General features: G+C 53.1%; 7 protein-coding genes across 7 annotated transcripts; 3 read left to right on the top strand and 4 right to left on the bottom strand.

The window, feature by feature from the left end:
• Window positions 1-158: 158 nt before the first annotated feature.
• On the bottom strand, window positions 159-1,112 carry AYO21_02326 (1-(5-phosphoribosyl)-5-[(5- phosphoribosylamino)methylideneamino] imidazole-4-carboxamide isomerase; the record flags this gene model as incomplete). The annotated part of the gene is made up of 3 exons (XM_022652305.1): window positions 159-445; window positions 510-696; window positions 813-1,112. 3 exons carry the CDS (start codon window positions 1,110-1,112, stop codon window positions 159-161), a joined length of 774 nt encoding a protein of 257 aa, XP_022515341.1.
• Window positions 1,113-1,898: 786 nt separating this feature from the next.
• Window positions 1,899-2,847, top strand: AYO21_02325 (hypothetical protein; the record flags this gene model as incomplete). Its single annotated transcript, XM_022652304.1, has 2 exons — window positions 1,899-2,276; window positions 2,338-2,847. The coding sequence occupies 2 exons, from the start codon at window positions 1,899-1,901 to the stop codon at window positions 2,845-2,847; spliced, it is 888 nt and encodes a 295-aa protein (XP_022515340.1).
• A 4,099-nt stretch (window positions 2,848-6,946) lies between these two features.
• AYO21_02324 (hypothetical protein) lies at window positions 6,947-9,094 on the top strand (the record flags this gene model as incomplete). Its single annotated transcript, XM_022652303.1, has 3 exons — window positions 6,947-8,640; window positions 8,697-8,780; window positions 8,833-9,094. 3 exons carry the CDS (start codon window positions 6,947-6,949, stop codon window positions 9,092-9,094), a joined length of 2,040 nt encoding a protein of 679 aa, XP_022515339.1.
• An 897-nt stretch (window positions 9,095-9,991) lies between these two features.
• AYO21_02323 (hypothetical protein) lies at window positions 9,992-10,742 on the bottom strand (the record flags this gene model as incomplete). The annotated part of the gene is made up of 2 exons (XM_022652302.1): window positions 9,992-10,555; window positions 10,614-10,742. The coding sequence occupies 2 exons, from the start codon at window positions 10,740-10,742 to the stop codon at window positions 9,992-9,994; spliced, it is 693 nt and encodes a 230-aa protein (XP_022515338.1).
• A 1,427-nt stretch (window positions 10,743-12,169) lies between these two features.
• On the top strand, window positions 12,170-17,587 carry AYO21_02322 (hypothetical protein; the record flags this gene model as incomplete). Its single annotated transcript, XM_022652301.1, has 1 exon — window positions 12,170-17,587. One exon carries the CDS (start codon window positions 12,170-12,172, stop codon window positions 17,585-17,587), a length of 5,418 nt encoding a protein of 1,805 aa, XP_022515337.1.
• A 435-nt stretch (window positions 17,588-18,022) lies between these two features.
• Window positions 18,023-18,955, bottom strand: AYO21_02321 (hypothetical protein; the record flags this gene model as incomplete). Its single annotated transcript, XM_022652300.1, has 1 exon — window positions 18,023-18,955. One exon carries the CDS (start codon window positions 18,953-18,955, stop codon window positions 18,023-18,025), a length of 933 nt encoding a protein of 310 aa, XP_022515336.1.
• A 488-nt stretch (window positions 18,956-19,443) lies between these two features.
• AYO21_02320 (hypothetical protein) lies at window positions 19,444-20,208 on the bottom strand (the record flags this gene model as incomplete). Its single annotated transcript, XM_022652299.1, has 1 exon — window positions 19,444-20,208. The coding sequence occupies one exon, from the start codon at window positions 20,206-20,208 to the stop codon at window positions 19,444-19,446; it is 765 nt and encodes a 254-aa protein (XP_022515335.1).
• Between the last annotated feature and the right edge of the window lie 812 nt (window positions 20,209-21,020).

Raw genomic sequence — 21,020 nt, 5'->3', positions numbered from 1 at the left:
GACGGCGGAATGGATAGTGCTGATGAGACTATTGCTGCTCAGCAGGGCGCTGGCGGCGAAGAAGTGCCCCAGGAGACTTTGGACAGCCTTGTAAGAAGCAACAGCGGTGGCGTCGACGTCGTGATGGGAGAAAGTCCCGGTCGGTGACAAGCATTTGGTCAGGCATTCTCTGCATTCCATCTGACACAGTCTTCGAATCTGGCTCCACTTCCGCCAAAGATGTCCAAAGCACTGCCGATGGTCAAATCGACCTTGCCTTGACTACACTGCTTCACCAGATCTAGATCCGCCACCGTGCGGGCGCCGCCAGCATATGTCACCGGTATCGTGCACCAGTCGGATAACCTCGTGACGAGCTCGGTGTCGATGCCCTGCTGAAGACCTTCGTTGTCGGCTGCATGGATGAGGAATTCCGAACAGTAGGGCTCGAGCATGCCGATGCTCTCTGCGGTGGGTTTGTGTGAGCGTATCGAATTGAGGAAAACAGCCACATCGCGAGGGATCCCTACCTCTGGTGATCTCCATCTCGGTGATGGTCTGCCATTTGTTCATGGCGACGAACCACGTATCGCCCTTCCTCCTGCAGCTGAGGTCGATGACGAGTTTGTCCCTGTCGTCTCCCAGCGTCGAGAGCACGGATTTCAGTCGATCCAGGGAAAAGCGGCCGCTCGGAAACAGGAACGACGTGATAATGACCTACTGCTTGGTATTTGAGCGTTAGATATGTCTGTTATTTTGGGGGACGGATGTACGGGAGTGGATGCGAGTTCGGCGATGATGATGAGCAGTGGAATGAATCGCCTTGTGCTTACCTTCTCAGCGCCAGCGTTGATCCATTCCTTTGCGTTGGCATCGGTGATGCCACCGCCCACCTGAAGGCGTCCTGGCCAGGCGGCGAGGGCCTCCTTCGCAGCCTGTTCGTTACCCGGCCCCAGCATGATAACATGAGCCCCCGACAGATCGGCGTCGCGGTAAAGAGTCGCAAAGTGTCCCGCCGGATGGTGCGAGATGTAGTTGGTCTTCAGCTCGGATTCCTGGGCGCTCAGGGTGCCGCCGACAATCTGTTTGACCTGGCCGGCATGGAGGTCGATGCAGGGTCGGAATCGGGTCATGGAGGAGGAAGTTTCTGTAGCGAATGGACTGATGATGTTTCAAGATCCCCCGTTCTGGGCTGGAGGGTCACTGATATTGTATAGATAGGAGGCGATGTGGGATTACAGTGCAATTATTGAGGGAAGTGGGGGATTTAGATAAATTTTTTCCCAAAGATCAAGTATTAATTCGGATCTCCGCAACGGAGAAGACATACTGACTTCCATCTGGTCATCTTCGGCGTGGGTTGCACTGATAATCTACTCTTGCTAGACCTAGTAGACCTCCTCGTCTCACTGGCTTCCTCTTCCTTGCTCACGAGGTCAATGAGACAGCCGTGCTTTCGGGGCTGGTGCTTCTCCTTCTGCCGCCTAATCCCCTCACGCGTGTAGTAAGCAGTGTACCCTTCTCCTTTGACATTGCGAGCAGTGCGTCCGAGTCCATGTCTATAATATGCATGGGGTAACACTCGAGTCACCTCACCGTACGGCCAGTAGTGTCCGCCCTCTGGTTTTCTGTTCCCAAACCCATTAGAAGCGCCAAACTCGATCCAAGGCTTGAAGAGGAGCAAGGCGCTGGCAGGGCTGGTTGAGCTGCGGTGTGACTGCGGCACACGAAAGATTCCGCCAATCAAAATTCGACGCGTTGGGGGCGCATGGGAAACCGGAAACTGGAAACTTTTTGGATCAGCCCCGAATTCTGTACGATGCCGTCAACAGTACCATTTTCCAACTCTGACTCTGGCATTAAAGTATGACATCGACGTCTCGCTGTTGAATCTGAATCACCAATACCTGTTCTCAACTATGTTAGGGAAGCGGAAACGGGAAGTCGCTGTTACGACTCGACAAAGATTGCGCTCTTCCGACAGGGAAGACGACGAACGACAGACTCTCACAACGCCTCTCGACGCCAATCGAGAAATATTCCGCAAATATTTCGAGTCCGCTTTCGAACCTCTGCCAGAGATTAAGACTACTGCGCTCCTTGCGCCAGAAAAGGAGGAAGAGGAAGAGAGTCAAGGCGGCGTAGGGGACAGTGGTTTTGTCGAGGAAGAGTCGGAGTGGGATGGCCTCTCGGATTCAGGGCACCAGGACGGCGCAGTTGAGGTGGTGGAACATCGCGCAGCCAGTGACCTGGCAGAAGAAGCCAAGACTCGTAGGCAACACTACAAGACCTTCATGGTGAGGAGGAAGTCCCTACTTCGACTGAGTGGTTACAACTTTGGACTGACCCCTGCGACAGAGTTCCCGACCCCCAAAGGAGATACATGGTGTAGTCACCAAAGATTCAGCCAGGCAGGGCGACGATGATGACGCTGCCGAAGCCTTGAATCTCAAACATGACCTCGACCTTCAACGACTCCTGAAAGAATCCCATCTACTCGAGCAAGCAAAGGCATCACCCACACTAGGATCCCATCGGCACAAGATGGTGGACATGCGAATGCAGGCCTTGGGTTCAAAGGGGTCCATGTTTCATCAGGAGAAGATGCCGCTGGCGCATAGAAGGGGGATCCTTGCGAAGGCGGCAGAGCGGGAGGCTAGCCGGAGAAAGGAGGCCCAGGAGAATGGCATCATCCTGGAGAAAGCCTCGGGAAAAACGAGGCCCAAAGACACCCGAAGAGAGCGTGGCGTCGATGTGCCTGCTGTGGGCAAATTTCGAGGAGGAACTCTGACGCTCAGCAAGAAAGACGTCTTCGATATCCAGGGACAGGGTTTTTCTAAACCACGTGGCAAGACTCGACGACGATAATGATGATTATGTCTATTCACCGCCTAACTTCGACTGCATACATCTTGTAAAGAGACGCGAAGTCAGCTCCATTTGCAGTATTTCTTCTCCTGCGCACTCCGCACTTCGAATAGAGGGAACATTGGCTTGTGCGAGGCACTCGCTACCTTACCAAGATCTCCGTTCTGCTGATATCACCGCTTCGCTAGGCTCAACCGGAAGTGTCTCTCTCTCCGGCGCTCACTCGCATGCCCCTAGAGATCCCCAGAGAAGGAAGGGCGGGCATTTGTCATGAAAAAAGTGACAATGACTTGTCGTAGCGAGCTCTTCCGAGGGCCAGCAGCACAGTCTGAAACACGTAGCTTGCTTTTTCCACTCCTCCTAGCGGCTCAAATCAAGCATGAGTTCTGGTGTTACACCATTGCTTCAGCCTTGGCTCAGTAGGGTGGAAGGCCGGCGCCGACAATGGAAGTGCTAGACGAGCGTCTGGGGACTTTGCTCTCTGGAATGTTTCACATTGACCTGGAGTCGGCCTGGGTGAGTTCTGGGCAACAAACATCCCGGCCAGGTACTCGGTACAGCAAGTGGTGATAGCTGTCGCTGACTGTCTCGAGCAGCTCGCATCTAGATTCCGTCCCCGGTCCCTTCGCTAGGGCGCAATGGCCACTTGTCGGAGATTTGCCAGGATTGACCATGTTCGCTGCAATTGCGCCACCTTTTCGCCGTTGGTAGTGACCTCAAGCGCAAGACCAGGAGCTTCTGTATGTTTCAAGAGTCATGGACGTCCACGAGATCAATGGAAGGCTTATTCCCCAAGCTTGATGGATGCCACGAATCGCGTATTTGAACATTCCCTCGAATTCCTTGCAGCATCGATCGGCTCTCAAGGTTTGGGGGCTTTGTAAAATCGCATAAATGAGTGGCCAACGAGAGCGTGCTCGTAGACAGCTGCAGTGATGATGTGCATCCCGAGTCTTAGTTGTGATGGTTGGCCCAATCACTTCAGCCTCGGAGAAAAACCCATCTCGGGAAGCCAGTGACACTGGAGTTGACATCTCTCAGGGCTTAAGGTTTGCCCCTTTTGTGACTAATGTGGCTGTCGAGGCGTGCAGAACCTGAAACATAGCACCATCGGTCGGCCATTTTTAGGGGGAGTGGCGCGTGCGTCGAGATTCTGGAGACGGTGAAAAGCCGACTAGGTAAAAAGGGCCGTCGTCGAGACTGAGCTTCGATAAGCTATCACCATCCATCTTTTGGCACGCCTCGACTCGTAAAGTCCTGATCTGAAACCGTTGGTCAAGCGAGGTCGACCGATGGCTGTCCGCGCCAGTTTCAGTTCCATCGTGGTCAGCTGGATTTGACCAAGGACCGGGGAGAGCGCGAAGACACTTGAATTGTAGTACCTTGTACGTACGAGATACCGTAGAGGCCAACCATTGTCGAAAGATGGTGAGCAGGAAGGATTGTGGAGCTGTGTGTGACTGTGGTCAGCTAATGAAGTAGCATTCATTGGTGTGCGGCGATGGAAGACAAGTTGAATGCAGACGTCTGGACCAAGTCCGTCACGTGTACTGCGCCGCGATTTGCTCGTGCCTACGCACACCATCTACTCAAGTCAACAGCGAACACACCAATCACGCCGGCAAGACGAAATGTATTTTTTTGGGGTTCCTGCGATGCTCCTTTTCTGTCCGACATGATTCCAAGCCTTCACACATTCGAGATGATATGGCGGCTGACCAGGATTTACCACGAGCAAGCGTTCGGGTCGTCCTTATCGTTGGTGCGCTCGTTGAACTTTGACATACTCATACTCCTACGTCGTATCTCCGCAGTGTCATCGCGTGAGTTAAGCAATGGTTGACGAACCTGGATATGCGTGAACCGCATTCGGTGAAGAAATGGATACAGACAATCACGCTTATGGGGTCGGGGATTTTCTTGTGTCAAGCTATTGAAGATCATCTCGCTATTGGCCATATCAGAAAAGGGGGCAGACATGGAAGATTCAAACTCATGGGACCCCCATCTTGCATTGGGTTTCGTTCCGAATTTTTCCCTGCGAAAGGTTGCAGTTGTGGGCGTCCAGAGGTCGGAAGCAAACTGATCCCAGCGTCAACAAGGATAATCGTGGAATCCCATCCCATGAATGCGGATGTCGGCACCTCAGCATACAGGGTCTAGGTACGAGTCTACGACGCTGTCCCGCGCCTGTTTGAGATGTGTTTCTGAATAACCAAGCCGTTGGTTGAATGGCTTTTGGCGCCAGAGTGGGCGGACAGTAGTCCAAGACAACCGCCAATGCGAGACTATTCGTCCAAGCGATCCGCCGTTCCTAGCCACTCGTTTCATCAGTTCACGACTTCAACGTTCACACTGCATGATTCAGCGAGACGCTGACCGTGGGATAGACTCCTCCGCTGGTGCGATAACCCCTCTTATACGATCAAAATAGCAACCTGCCCGAGCTCATGAGCTCCGCCATTTGTCTTGTCCGTAACCATACCGAGGAATACCATAGTGTTGTGTGGATATGACTGCACTGGCAGACTTTACACATCTTTCCGGTAAAGGTATGGATTCCGAGTACCATCGCCGCGATTTCGCTTCGATGAGCACGCAGTTGCCACGGAGGTCCTACAACACCACGGATCAAAGTAAATATCTCACCTTTTCTGGAAACGGAACATCGGGTGCAGTATGTTTCAGTCACCCGCCAGATCGAGCCGCAAGGTTACTACTGAATAGATCACGGATTTTGCAAATCCCGAAGACAGATGGCTGGAAGGTTTCCGGGGGCGGAGCAGATGTGGTACGTGGTGAAGGTCAACCCAGACAAGTTCTTGATCCCTGAAGGGAGAAGAGATCAACAACCAAAGCAACAAGTGGTGGAGCAAGTGTATTGGTACCTGTTCTAGCGTGGATTTTCTTTGGAGTGGGACAGGAAGGACAGGCTAAGGAGCGGCTACTGTGAGCTTTCGGCGCAAGCGAAAAGAGCAAATGCCAGGAACCAAGGGGGACAAGGTCGCCATTCAGCCGCCCCCTTGACTGTCGAGGCGGCAAGCCGGGCTCCAATGTTATGTGGTTATACGATAGGGAGTCAGTCCAGGTCGGTGCCTGGCATCCCTTGGACAAAGAGCTGGCTGGACGGACCGGGAGGAATGGCATCAATTGGTGCAACTGTGTGCTGAGCACAGGTGTTGCCCTCCCTTTACCTTCCATGGCGCCCAGGCCTACCTAACAAAGCTGTCATCCGTACCTGTAGAATACCTGGTACCCTGTCCAAGATTTTCTCGGGCGGGTTCCTTAGGCTCATAGGCCTGTTGCCCGCCTGTACCCTAGGCTGGAGCTAGTGGGGGAAAAGGATTAGCGGGGACCGCGCTGTAGGGGAGCTAGGGGACTAGTATTAGAGACCCAGCGCCCACAGTTTTTATCCGCGCCCGCAGCCTGTCTCTTTTCCCTCTCCTCACTGCTCGGTCGTGTCTGTCTCTCGCTTCCTCGCTGGTCCCGGTCTCACCCTTCGACTCTCCCTCTCTACCCTTTTCCCTCTTCCACCTCTTATTCCCTCTACACTTCTATCACTCCTCGAATTTGTTTCACCTCTTTTGTTGCTACAGCATCCTCCCTGTGCTTCTTCCTTGTCGACCTTCACTTCCTTTACTCGGCTTTGCCCTGAGGACTTTTGAGAGACTAGCTTCTCTCCTTACCCACTTTCGTTTCACCTGTGCTCGCTTCTCAGCAACTCGAGACAGGAGCTCTACCACGTCTGGACGTTTTGCGAAGCTGGTCTCTCGCACTGACTCCATTTACATCATCGACACGTTCGCTATACACGTCGCAATCCTCCAACTGCTCAATTGTTTGTGGTTCAATCCCTCGTCCAGCGAGCCTTTTCCCCTGCGCAGACGGCCTCCCTTGCCGCGACGAAAACGAAGAACCATTCGCCTTCAGTTGGAACAGGAAGATAGACTCTGACATACTATATTGCATGAGTTGAGGAACCAACTTTGACTCCGAGTCAGTGAAGACAGCCAACACTCCCCCGCATATTTCCGTCGACGCTTGGACAGTGTCGACGATTTCCCCTACCGTCGCGATGTTTCCCTCGAGTGGTGCGCCAATGGCTCAACCTCAGAAGCCAGAGACATTTATGCTCTCAAACGAGGCACAACAGAGCTTGCCCCAGGATGCGCAAGTCGCCCTGCAGCAGGTAGACAACCTCAAATATTTTCTCATTTCTGCGCCAGTGGACTGGAGTCCCGACTCTCTCATCCGCAGATTCCTCCTCCCTACAGGTGAATACGTTTCCTGCGTCCTATGGAACAACCTATTTCACATCTCCGGCACCGACATTGTGAGGTGTCTTTCCTTCCGTTTTCAAGCATTTGGCCGACCGGTCAAAAACCCCAAGAAGTTCGAGGAAGGAATTTTCTCCGACCTGCGCAACCTGAAGTCGGGCACAGATGCATCACTGGAAGAACCCAAAAGCCCATTTTTGGACTTTTTGTACAAAAACAATTGCATTCGGACGCAAAAGAAACAAAAGGTCTTTTACTGGTACAGCGTACCCCATGACCGCCTATTTCTCGATGCCTTGGAGAGAGACCTAAAGCGCGAGAAGATGGGTCAAGAGGCGACAACGAAAGCTGTAGCGGAGCCAGCGCTTTCATTCGAATTCGACTCTTCGCAGTCGCTGTTCGAGCAACTCACAAAGGCTCAGCAAGCTAGTTCATCGTCGTTTGCAACCGCAAATGCAAATGTGAACTACTCCCAGTCGACTTCGCCCGTCTTACGAGCAGCGGACTCAATGCCCCCTCCAATGGTGCCTCCTCAGATGCCACGCTCTCAGGAGCAGCCGCAGACCATGTATACTAGCATGAGCATGCAAAATAGCCTCCCAACCCCCCTTTCCACCACGGCGATGTCTCGAGAGCCGGATTTCTCTCAGGTCGCCTACGATCGCGCACACATTCGTCATGCCTCCATGCCCGCATATATGGAGTACTCCCCAGCTCCCTCATTCGTGTCCTCACACTTTGAGGACTATAGCACTCGCGGCCTCTCATATGAACCTATTACACCTCCACAACATGCCATGCATGGCGCCGAGCCTGCATATATCGCCAACGAGGACACTGGTCTTTACTCTGCTATCCCAGAGATGCAGCCGATGCAATCTTACAATCCCATGGCTTCATTGCCACCTTCTACTCTCGCAGGGCCACTTCATGTAACTGCACCCCGACCGTTTCCTCCTACAAACGTCTACTCTGTAATTGAGGGATCTCCGACCTACAAAGCAAGGAGACGGCGCTCGTCGATTCCATCGTCCATCATGAATGCGGTGGCTGCTAATGCCGTTGCGCAAGTTACTCACGGAATCAAGACACATCTCCCTCAAAGGCCAAGCGATCTTCGTCGGTCTATGTCGAGCTCTGTCTTGCCTATTGCGGAAGGCGATGAGTCCGGGGACCAGTCTCCCCCTGGCCTTGCCCACAGCTACGCGTCGTCAGTTGTCAACCGAGATCACTTAACTGATTTCTCCCGGCGAAGCACGCCGTTACCAAGCCTCGAAGAAGACCCGACACACTCGCTTGGGATGTCGGCTGGCACTGAGCCTATGCCAAACCTCATGGGAGACGATATGCACATTCACTCGCTGCAAGCTAGCCCCGCAGTCCGGTTAGAGCGGCCAGGTCCCGTTCGCAGAGCACGAAGTGCAACCATGATGGAGCTTGGTGTACCCTACAAATCCCACTCATGTCCCATTCCCAGCTGCGGGCGGCTTTTCAAGCGCCTCGAACACCTCAAGCGGTATGCCTGAACCTCATGTAACCTGGTTTATGCGCTTACTAACACGGGTTTTCTAGACATGTTCGAACTCACACTCAAGAACGTCCCTATGTCTGCCCTTACTGCAACAAAGCGTTCTCGCGATCCGATAACCTGGCCCAGTAAGCGCACAGATAACCCGAGTTTCCTGCGTCTAAAACTAACATTCTGTAGACACCGTCGAACTCATGAATCTCAACAAGATGGTCAACCTGCTCCTGTGACCAGCGAAGAAGAAATGGAGACCGAAGAGAATGATTTCGGATCCATGGACGAACTATCGTCCCCGGATGAAGTTACCCGCCCAACCAGCGTGTCTGGCATGATGGCTATGTCTATGCCACCTCCCTCAACGCTGGTCATGCAACCAATGACCTCTCAGCCAATGATGGCCCCCAGTCAACTTGTTCAACCCTCGATGCTGCAGAACCTGTAGACTTGTGACATGCATGTCAGCAGCCTAGTGATTCACCTGCGAGACCGGAAAAGGAGATTCTTATGCATTTATTGTTTTTGCCGCGAGTGCCGTCTGATACCTGGAAAGGAAACGCGACCACGCGCATGACGACCCAGAGCCCGATGCATTTGGGAGGTTACGAGGCGGCGGGCAATTGGTGAGGTCTTTTGATGTTGGACAGCGCCCTCGACAGGAAGCTGAAGGGTTGCATTCTTCCCCTTGTATTTTGTTCCTCATGTGTAAGAGATGAGAAGAGTCATCTTTGTCACTTATGAGGGCTTGAGCTTTGGCGATCTGCTGGACCAACTGTACATATAGCCGCATTTATTTATGTTTCATCTAGCCTATGAAAAGGTGACCAAAACAATACTTTTTTTTAGCGTCGAATCAATCTTTCTATTTCCCTGTAATATTCATACTCGGCATGTCCTTTTCAGACTTTGGAGCATCGCTGCAGGGCTTCTACTCCCCAGCTCTATAACGCAGGTTTATGAACCGAGGCCAGAGGAAATTCACGTCAGACCCGGGCACTCCTTTTCTACAAGAATTGCAGCTGGCGTCAGTCTATGGACCCTCATATGTATCGCGTATAGTGGCGTAAACCGAAATGATCCTGCCCATTGCTACATTTCTGCCTTCTATCTGCTGGTGAATATGGCGACTGGCGGAATTGGTAGTGTTGAGAGATTGCACTGGACGGACGACACCCTTTGACGAGATGGACTGCTTTGATGGCCGGCAAATTGAGTAATGTCCTGAGCTTACAGCTGGGCATGAGCGGTAGATGTCCAATACATATCATCCTATAGGCCAAGGAGGAGTAGTGGTGTTGGTCGTCCACCCCGAGGGGAATGCTCCGAATATTGTGACCCTTCCTCATGTCCGTGCACCACTACCTCGCCTCCCCACAACGACTTGATCGTCCTGGTCATCCTCATCAGAATCATCGCGGAATCCTTCCTCCAACTCTCGACTTAGTCGTCGGTTCGAGTCCGATTCGTGTTGTCGTGCCAAACCACCGCTGCGACTCACAGTCCTGGTGGCAGCATCCATGTTGGAAACTTGCCTCTCCATGGCATCTCGCCGGCGGTTTCGCTCCTGAGCGTCAAATCCAACCATCGCCTCACCGGATTCTTCATCAAAGAGAGTGCCGTCGTCTGCGCTAACAATGCTGTTTGACCGGCCGTGTGAGGTCCGAAACGCCCATGTTGAGGGCATAAAAATTCGGGTAAAGAGTGCTGGTAGCATGTTGCGGAGCTGAGCAGGTATTACCGAGTTGAGGACGCGGGTGGAGAGAGAAGCGGATGCGGACTGAACAGACTCGAGCGGCAGAGGTAGGTATTGTGAATACCGCGCACGATGGCGGCGATACAGAGGCAGCAAGGCGTAGAAGACCACGAGGTAGAGGATCAGGGAAATGAACAGAGGAAGGAGAATCGTCTGTACCACCGGTCAGTCCTGTCAAAACTCCCGCTTGCTTTCAAATGGGAACTCATACCCTGGAGAAGTTCAAGAAACCCGACCCAGCCATCGCGCTGTCGGCGACTGTGGTGCTGACAGGAGCTGGCGGTGCGTCTTCGGTGTTAACGATCGTGCTGGGCAGCGAGCGCCTCAAGAGGGAGCCCATTTTTACGCCGCCATGTTCGGCGGCAGATAGGGAATGGGAGGGCAGGTCGCGGTATATACACGGAAGTGGTATGGAGTGAGGTGTCCAAAGGTAGTGCCCGTCGTGAGATTAGCCGCAGCCAAATCTGGCAAGCTTGGTGTCCAGACCGTAGCCAGGAGGAGGGGCTGTTCGTCGGTTGGAGGCGAATCGGTAACTCTCTCAAGGTGTGGCACGGGCGCCTGAACACTTGTCCAATCTTGTCCTCTGCGGTGTCTTCGTAGGTCTTGTCTGTTTGCAGCAGTTGTCGAGCGGGTACAAGCGTTAAGTATTAGACCTTGAAAGTCAAGAGTCCGGGACACGGGTAGCAAAGGATTCCGAGGACACAAAGCGACTGTGATGACTGGGACATCCATCTCAGGGAAACTCCGTCCCTAAGTACAGTACATTGGCATGGTGTATCGCGTGCATGAGCAGGAGTTGAGATTGGCTTAGCTGAGGGATTGAGTGAAAGGGATGGAAGGCCACGTACCCGGTTAGTGGGTGATGATCCCAGGTGGAAGAGCCTAGGGGACGTCTGTGGTGGGCATTTAGTGGGCATGCCCCCCCTACTGTCCGCCAACTGGGGGCAGCCGTTGAACATGGCCATTGGTCCCTTGCGCTACCACCACGGCCGCTTAAGCAATCAAGTGCACCGAGAACACCGCCAAACATGATTGTTGATTCAACCCCTGGCAGGAAGGCACCAAGCACCTGTGGCGCCCACCAAACTAAATCCACAACGCCCTAAAACTAAGGACAAGTTGAGATCCATCATTTGCTGGCCTGGCTGGGTGGTTCTTGGACGGGTCGGGAGACTGCGATGCACACCTGACGGGGCTCTGGTACGTTTGATTCATCGTCCACCATCATCACCACCACGATTCTTGCCCTTACAAACTTCTTGGACAAATGACGACCACCTGAGCGGTGGTGTTGATGTGTCCTTCGTCTTCGTTTGCGAGCCAGCGTTCTTCCCTCTCGCTTTATCCGGTCTTTTTTCGCTCGCCTTCACTTGGTTACAGCGCTCACTGACGTCCGCAGCCAATAAATACGCCGTTTCATTGTCTGCACCAGCGCCCAATTGTTTACCGCCTCGCCAGCTGAACGATTCTGATTCCTCTTTGTTCGACAGCATCTTGCGATCGTTTTGGCTAGCACACGTGCTCGCCGCGTTGCAACCCGATATCTCTTGGATTGGACTTAGGTGTATCAGTCTCAGAAAGTGCAGGGCACCATGCAAGGATAGGACCCGCCAACCGCAGCCGAATCCGAGAGCGTCACAGAATCAGGGCTATTTGGAAAAGAGGAGGAGAAAAGTCTCAAAGAGGTGGACTTTCCCAACTTGGGGGCCATAACGATCGCATTTAGGTACACATGCGTCCTGTTGGCCTGCCTGCGCGCCACCGAGTATGCCCCAGATAATCCAGAACGACAAGACGACCAGACAGTCGTCCGCGAGCAAAGGTTTCTTCAGACGCAATCGAGATACAAAGGCCGATAGTCGACACGAAGGAAGCGGTAGTCTCGATTCCTCCCACACCAACGGCTCCTGGGGCTCCCGCCATTCGAAAAGAGAGTCGGTAGCCTCCAATGATGGCCAAGATCCTGATAACTTAGGTCTGGCCATGACCGCCGGGGTCATCACCTCCATCCCTTACTCTGCCACGACGACGGGTGGGCAAGCACCGGTGACGGTGGATTACCTTCCTAGAGATGACCAAGTACCAACCCGAAAAGAGCCACAACCGTACCAACTTGCGAGAGGGTCTGATTTCCATCAATACCCTGCCATCAATGGAATATCAAACGGGTCATCACACCCAACTGGGCCCCGACCGCCTCCCCAGTCTACCACTGCAAGTGGTATTACAATGGCGTCTAGCCAGGCTGGGGATCGAGGCACAAAATATCAACAATGGGGACGGCCAGGAAGCAGCAACGGTCCCCAGCACGCCACTTATGACTCGGTATCAACGAGCGACTCATACTCTGGGTCGGGACAAAGGAGGTCGTTTGACGGTGCCAGTATAAAGTCAAGTGCCTCCACAGCCACACGAGGTTCCAGTCTGTTTTCCTCGGACAACTCGTCACGAACTGCAATGCCTCACCGGCAGGATTCAGACTCCTCTGTGACCGTAATTTCTCCTACACATTCGAGACTTTCAAAGATCAGTTCACATTCGGGCTGGCCCACTCAGCAAGCCCCGCCGTTCAGCTCAACTACTTCCTTTACTCCAGCCGGGTTTTACCTTCCAAAACCTCAGAGTGATGCAGAAATTGAAAAGTTGTTTCTACAGTTGATGCACAAACGTGGTTGGCAGAACCTTCCCGAGCAAGCAAGGCGACAGATGATGGCATATGCACCCGCAAAGAAATGGACTCTCGTGCATCAAGACAAATTGACTGAATGGCAAGGTGAGCAGAAAAGGAGGCAGCAAGCAAAGCTGACCCCAGATGGCCCGATACCTAAAGACGTCGAGGGCACTCCCGAGTGGTATGTCAAGAGGATTTTGGACAACAGTATTACGGCCAAACAGTTACAAAGTCTGAGTGTCAGTCTACGAACCCAGCCCATCATTTGGGTTAAGGCGTTCATCGAAGCACAGGGACAAATCGCCTTGACTAGTGTCCTCATGAAGATAAACCGGCGTCAAGCTAACGGCCCGACGCCCGTCAGTTCTATTACTTCGACCGACAAGGACTTGGACAGGGAATATGACATTGTCAAGTGTCTAAAGGCGTTGATGAACAACAAATACGGTGCTGATGATGCTTTGAAGCACGAGCAGATACCGGTTGCTCTCGCGACGTGTCTCATTTCTCCCAGGCTTACCACGAGGAAACTGGTTAGCGAAGTTTTGACGTTCCTTTGTCACTGGGACCAAGGCCAAGGCCATCTAAAGGTGCTGCAAGCCATGGACTTTGTCAAGAACCAAATGAGCGAGAACGGACGCTTTGACGCTTGGATGCGCATTGTCGAAGTTACCATAGATGGCCGGGGCAAAATGGGCAGCCTGGTTGGGGCAAGCGAAGAAGTCCGGAGTGGTGGCATCGGTATGGAAAACCTTCTGATGGAATATGCCGTGGCCACGCTTGTCCTGATCAACATGTTGGTGGACGCTCCTGACCGGGACTTGCAATTACGATGCCACATCAGAGCTCAGTTCATTGCTTGTGGGATCAAGCGGATACTGGTGAAGATGGAGTCTTTCCAGTACGACGTGATTGATAAACAGATTGCGAAGTTCCGTGAAAATGAGGCGATCGACTACGAGGATCTGCTCCAGCGTGAAGGAAGCAGCATGGTCGAGAGCATTGAAGGGGAGGTCAAGGATATGACGGATCCGATGCAAATCACAGACGCCATCATGTCCAAAGTCCACGGCACACGAACCCAAGACTACTTCATCTCGGCCATGCAGCACATGTTGTTACTTAGAGAGAACAATGCCGACGAACGGTTGAGAATGTTTCAGCTCGTGGACTCGATGCTCAGCTACGTGGCCATGGATAGGCGGCTGCCAGATATGGATCTCAAGCAGAGCCTGAACTTCACCGTCCAGAGCTTGCTGGATCGCCTGCATACCGACGACGAGGCCCGAATCGCTTTTGATGAAGCCACCGAGTCGAGGCAAATCGCCGAAGCTGCCCTTGCCGAAAGGGATGAAATGGCTGCTCAGATAGCCATGGGTGCTAATGGCTTGGTCAAGAAGCTGCAGAAGCAGATCGAAGAACAAGCTGGCATCATTGAGATGCAGTCCAGGCAGGCCGAGTCTCTTAAGTCGGAGGTTGCTGAGCTGCAACGAATCCGAGCCCAAGAATTGCAACGCAATGAGTTAGAGACGCGAGAGCTTTATCTCATGCTTCGGGACGCCCAGGATGTGGCGGCTTCACGAGCTGCCAAAGAAGGCTCTGTTTCTCAAGACCCTGCTCAATTGGCAGGTATTCTGGACCGGGAGAAGTTGATGGAGCGCCTGGAACGCAACCTTGAGCGAACCAAGACACAATTCAAACTGGAAGGCAAAGTTTGGGGCCAGACAGGGCCTTCCGATCGACTTAGAGAGCTTCGTGAAAGGATGGACGACGCAGTTGATGCCGATTTCCAGGAGCAGACAAGGCGACATCTCACCAACAGCGTCATGGGCAGTGTCCATCGCAGCAATGCCCATAAGGGCCCCCGGAGAGCTGCGGTTGAGGCCCTCGCGATCAGCGAAGAAGCAGAGCAGGATTCAGATATGGAAGAAGATGTCATCTTCGAGAAGCCGCGACTTGTCGAGTACAAACGACCCAAGATCTCCGCCGAGCAACAAAACCAACAGAGCAATCTTCTCGACGAACTTGCCTCAAAGGTCAAGAAGATCGACGACGAAATCGACGAGGTCGCAGGAGAAGGGGACGATGCTGGTGTTACAACTGGACCAACCCATCCGAGCCTTGAGTCCGAGTCCCCCAGGACTCCTCTTGATGAGGGACAAGCACAGCAGCCTACAGAGGAGGCCCAATTCAATGGGCCTCCTCCTCCGCCGCCTCCTCCACCCCCTCCTTCGTCTGCTTCTTTGATCGCCGGGTTCGAAACAGGAGCGCCGCCACCTCCACCGCCACCACCACCTCCACCCCTCCCCGGCATGCCCATGTCTCCTGCTACGCCATCCATGCCAGGCTTCACTGGCGGCCCACCTCCCCCTCCACCGCCTCCTCCTGGTTCTCTACCTATGAGTCCATTGTCACCCATCCCCCCGCCACCCCCTCCGCCCCCAGGAGCTCCAGCTCTACCTGGTGCTCAGCATGGGCATTTCTTACCTCAGTCTCCTGTGCTGCCTGTGCCTGTGCTTAAGAATCCAATCATGCGACCGAAGAAGAAACTCAAAGCCTTCCACTGGGACAAAGTTGACACGCCTCAAGTAACTGTTTGGGCAGAGAATGTGAATCCTGAGTCCCGGGAAGAGAAGTATCGCGAATTGCAGCGCAAGGGTGTCCTCGATGAGGTTGAGAAACTGTTCATTGCGAAGGAGATCAAGATCATTGGCGGAGCAGGCAGCAAGGGTAAGAATGACAAGAAGCAGATCATCAGTAGTGACATGATGAGGAACTTCCACGTCTCTATGGCCAAGTTCAAAAATGATTCGGCGGATGAGGTGGTTCGGAAGATTATTCAATGCGACAAGGAGGTCTTGGACAACAACGTGGTTATGGATTTCCTTCAACGAGAAGATCTTTGCACCATTCCCGAAAATATCGCTAAACTCATGGCTCCCTACAGCAAAGACTGGACCGGGCCTGACGCCTTGACTTCGAAGCGAGAGCAAGATCCATCAGAGTTGACAAGAGAAGATCAGATCTACCTCCAGACGGCCTACGAGTTACACCACTACTGGAAAGCTAGAATGCGAGCGCTGGCTTTGACACGAAGTTACGAGCAAGAATACGATGAGATTTCCGGCAAGCTGAAGGATGTTGTCAATGTTTCGGAGGCTATTCGCGACTCAACTTCTCTCATGAGCGTCTTGGCCCTCATTCTTGATATCGGAAACTACATGAACGACTCAAACAAACAAGCCTCTGGCTTTAAACTGAGCTCCCTTGCGCGACTCGGCATGGTAAAGGACGACAAGAATGAAACCACGTTCGCTGACCTTATTGAACGCATCGTTCGCAATCAGTATTCTCAATGGGAGGGGTTTGTGGAGGATATCGCTGGTGTCATTACTGCGGCCAAACTCAACGTTGACCAACTGCGGCAAGACGCAAAGAAGTACATTGACAACATTAAGAACGTCCAGTCTTCACTAGACGCTGGCAACTTGAGCGATCCTAAGAAGTTCCATCCTCAAGATCGTGTTGCACAAGTCGTACAAAGGTCGATGAAGGAGGCAAGGCGCAAGGCAGAACAACTCCAGCTCTTCCTGGATGAGGCGTCGAGGACATACGATGACATTATGACCTATTTTGGAGAAGATAATCAAGACGAAAATGCCCGCAGAGAGTTCTTCGGAAAACTGAGTGGCTTTGTCACGGAATGGAAGAAGTCACGCGAGAAAAACATGGCCATGGAGGAGAACAAACGACGTCTTGAAGCCAGTTTGGCTCGGAAGAGAGCTCAGGCGAGTGCCACCGCCAGCAGTGCCGCAAGTGGCGCCGAAACACCAGGTAGTCCACCGGCCAACGGTGCTATGGAAACCTTACTCGAGAAACTTCGAGCTGCGGCACCACAAGTGAAAGACCAACGTGACCGAAGGAGACGGGCGAGGTTAAAGGAGAGATATGATCAAAGAGTCGCCAGCGGCCAGCAACTTCCCGAACTTCAGGTAAAGGACGGCGTGGAAGAGAGTCGCGGTCTTGCTGGTGCAGGAGAGAAAGCCAACGAAGATAGTCTGAGTACAGATGGCACCAGCGGCAGAGGGGATGTCAGCGAAAGCGAAGATGTCGCCGATCGGGCTCTGAAGGCCCTGCAGGAAATGAGAAGTTCCGCCCCCTCAACCGGCGACGAGCTCGATGTGCGGAGGAGGCGTGAGGGAGCCGATGAAGAACGCAAGGCCCGGCGAATGAGACGTCGGACTGCACATCAGAGCACCAGCAGTGTTACCAAGGAGTCTATATTGTCGCCGACCGAAACGAAGATCGAAGAAAAGCGTGGCCAGGACGGAGGCAATGATGGTTCCTCTCCTACCGAGGATAAACGGTCCTCTGGGGGCACTTTGAGCCCCGTGGCCACACAACCCCCACCGGCGATAATTGTCAGTCCGACGCCGGATGACGACGACGATGAAGAAGCTGGAGTCGATGCAGAGGACGAGAAAAGGAGGGAAGAGGTTTTGGTTCAGGATTAAAGGGAGGCGCATGAGCATTGGTCCCATCGAACGGGAGGCATGGCGCCAACCTATTGTACTAGGATTGAGTTGGATGGAAGCATTATCATGTCGAGTCTTGTTCAACTTACATGCCAAAGATACCCCCGAGCAGAATAATTGCCCCGAACAGGAGGAAGACGGCATTTGCTGGGGTTGGACTCGGGTTTAACCGAGCATATTTGTATCAGGGCGGAAAATACTCTTGTGTAGCTATAACAAATCATCAACGGCCAGCAAGGAAGAGAGAGACGGTCACTGAGCGTGGCGTTTCTCATCATTCGTTGTAAGAGAGGATCAGACAATGCTTGGATGTGTCCGACGTAGCTCGTGAAGATGATGGAGGAAGCAACATCAAAATCGCCCAGTCTATCGACCACCTCACCAGGTCCATCCCGTCTATCACGCAAGGACCGATCATAGTTTCCCCGGCCAGAACTTCCTCTCCCTGACTGCCCTCTCTTCCCACGCGAAATCATGGGCAAAGATGATTTCAAACTCTGCCGGCTTCTCTTCGCCTTCCACCTGGATGCCTTCTTTGGAGGCCGAGTAGAGGCGAGCCAATGTCTCCTTCGACTTGGGGATGTCCACATGCATGCAGCAGTATCTCCCGGTCTCGTCCGTCCACGTCGCTATGTCGCACTCCCCCGTCAACAATCGAACATCGTGACATGAGTCCCCAGCTAGGCAAACAAACTTGGATGGGTGACTCGAGACTCTGCACAAGAGATTGACGTGGCCGGGGAGGTGCCCGGGGGCGTTGACAATATAGACACTGCCGTCTTTGAAGAAATCGATCGCATGTGGGAAGCTGGCGAATGGTTTCCATGAGAATTGTGAGTCTCCACCATCCGGAGGAGGTAATTCTATCGTTCTTTCTAGTGGGAGCAAATCCGGCTCAAAAACCATATGTTTCCCCAAGTTGAGCTGCGTCTTCCCACTAAGCAGATCGAGAGCGCCATTGCCCACGATGAACTTGGTCTTATCGTCATCGAAGTCCTTCGGAAGTCCGACGTGATCGTAGTGAACATGGCTGAATATCACGTAGTCAATGTCATTCACACGAAGACCCCCGGCTGCCAGTGAAGCGACCGCATCTGGACGTGTCGACACTGGTCCTCGATTCGCCAGGTGGGCAGTCAAAGCTGGCGGGTAGAGGTCGAGCTCCCGCCTCATACCCAGGTCGAAGACGATTCGCGTGACCTTTCCGCTTTTTGCATCTTTGTGCTGTATCAAAAATGACAAGGATGGCACAGTTTTTTGGGCAACAGGGTCCGCTGGAACCACAAAGAATCGTTCAGGGATTGTAATGTGGCCGGTGCTTAGGGCATGTACCGACACAGTCGCCATCTTGATCGTAATATTTCGGTGGTACTTGGCGGATCAGGGATCAAGCAATGCGCATGAGAATGTCGTTAAGAGGTGCACCTGTGTGGCAGAGCTTGAGTATCTTGTACCACATCGGGCTCGAGGCTAAGTCGTTGCTTAGATCTTCCCCGCACCAATCTGTGCCCAGAGTCACCCGCGGCTGAGTTGGTTGCGGGACGTTAGATGTGAGGGGAAGTGGATTTCGATCGTGTACGTAGCGGAGTTTGTAATGGCGGATGAGGCTTCGGGGAGCGTTTCATCGGGTAAAGGACTGGCGATATAGGCCGTCTGTGACTGTAGAACTTCCTCAGGCACCTCAGCCTCGTGAGGGGTACGACGGCATTTGACGCTGACAGTTCCACGAGCGAAGAGCCTGATTCCAATTTCCCTGCTGGTGCTGCCAAATCTTTATTGTATCATGTGGAACATGATCGCGGAGGCATGGCAGAGGAAACTCCACCAAGGAGTCGTCACACATGATGTGGCTTATTCCGCTGTTTATTGGCAACACTTGGGGGCACGAATCGCAAGGCAGACAACGATGATTCGAGATCGCTGATGGCTGCATCCGAGACATGCTTGATGGGTCCGAAGTTTGGTCCTCCATTCCTGTCCCTGTTGACGTTCTGTTTCGGGGAGACAGGAGAGAGGTTGTTGTTGTTATCCGTTCGGGAATGCTGTCTTCGATGACTTCTGGTGGAACAGATTTGATCGGAAGTGGTTGACACTCTTCTCCGGCGACTTTCGTGGAGCATGGAGGTCGACTTGTCAATGCCAGTGTCGACAATGCGGAAGTTGTAGATCTTAGGGAACAGATGTTTGTCAATTAGATGGAGGCGACGTTTCTGCGGCGTGGAACACTTTCTGTCGCAATCTTCGACGAAGCAAGCATATGTCTTCTCACCTTTGGCTTGAAGGGCCTCGCGGAAGGAATTGTGGTTCTCGTCGATGTGCAGGGCTAGGAAGTGAGCAGTAGGGAAATTTTTACCGCAAGAGGTGCAACGATTGGAATGGTCTTTGGCATAATGTACCTCGAAATCTTCGATAGAAGCAAAGTCCAGGGTTTCCCGGTGAGGCGGTAGAGAGCACTGCATGACCGGCATGACTGGCAGAGCAGCGACCGTGGTTACAGCACTGAATTTTGCAGAACGAGGAGATTGAGATTCTTCTCCCGCAGAACTGGCGGTGTCGCTGCTGGAGCAAAGGGCCGAGGACTCGCGTGATCGCTTGACCATGGCGGTGTAAGTACCCGGATGATGGGGATGTATCTGGGTCTGATCAGCCCTACTCACGCTTCAAGATGATGACTTTCCCCTTGCATGCCTAGATAGGCCCGAAGGTATCGAACATCTTTGAGGTTACGATTGTTCGATGAGAGATGCAAGAGTAACGATGGCGATGAAATGGTCTTGGGCTGTGGACAAGGATGAGGCCAGTGAGAAAAGAATCATGGCAGACTGCGCACAAGGGAGGGAAGTGGCCTGCGCTGGTTGGATCTCAGGTCGATGCTAACCAAGCCAGAAAGGGCAACAGCCGTGCCTAACCAGCCAGTGTCATCCCCAATAGTCGCGCCTAGGCCTAGGTGTCAGGTACATTAATAGGCCCACCAGGCCTCCACCTTGATGGTGATTGGGCGCCCCTGGTGGTCCCGATGAGCCTGATCCGCCCTGATCAGCCGGGCGAGCTCCCCTTCTCACTCGTTACTCAGGCACCCCCCCTGTCTCTCCACAGTTGCTTCATCCTGTTGTTACAAGCGCCTCTTTTGTCTGTTGCCTCAGTCTCCTTGTGCTGCTTGTTGGTCGTTGATCGAGTGTTTCAGACTCTGCAGCCACGATCCATGAACGACATCGACGTGACAGTGCCACGATCAAGCCAGTCTCAAAGCCGCCCGAACTCGTCATCCATTTTGCATCTGGCCATCTATCCCAAAGGCACCTGCGAACGCCGAAGCCTCAACGTCTCTTCCTCCCGTTTGCCTCCTTTCCCACTGCTCAACGGCCACTAGCAATTACAGTTTAGCAGACACGTCCACAAAGTGCTTTGTTCA

The sequence above is a fragment of the Fonsecaea monophora genome (genome assembly GCF_001642475.1).
Source record: "Fonsecaea monophora strain CBS 269.37 chromosome Unknown Scaff10, whole genome shotgun sequence".
Taxonomy (NCBI): domain Eukaryota; kingdom Fungi; phylum Ascomycota; class Eurotiomycetes; order Chaetothyriales; family Herpotrichiellaceae; genus Fonsecaea; species Fonsecaea monophora.
Note: the sequence above shows the minus strand (reverse complement) of the source record. Positions and strands in the feature narration are given on the sequence as shown.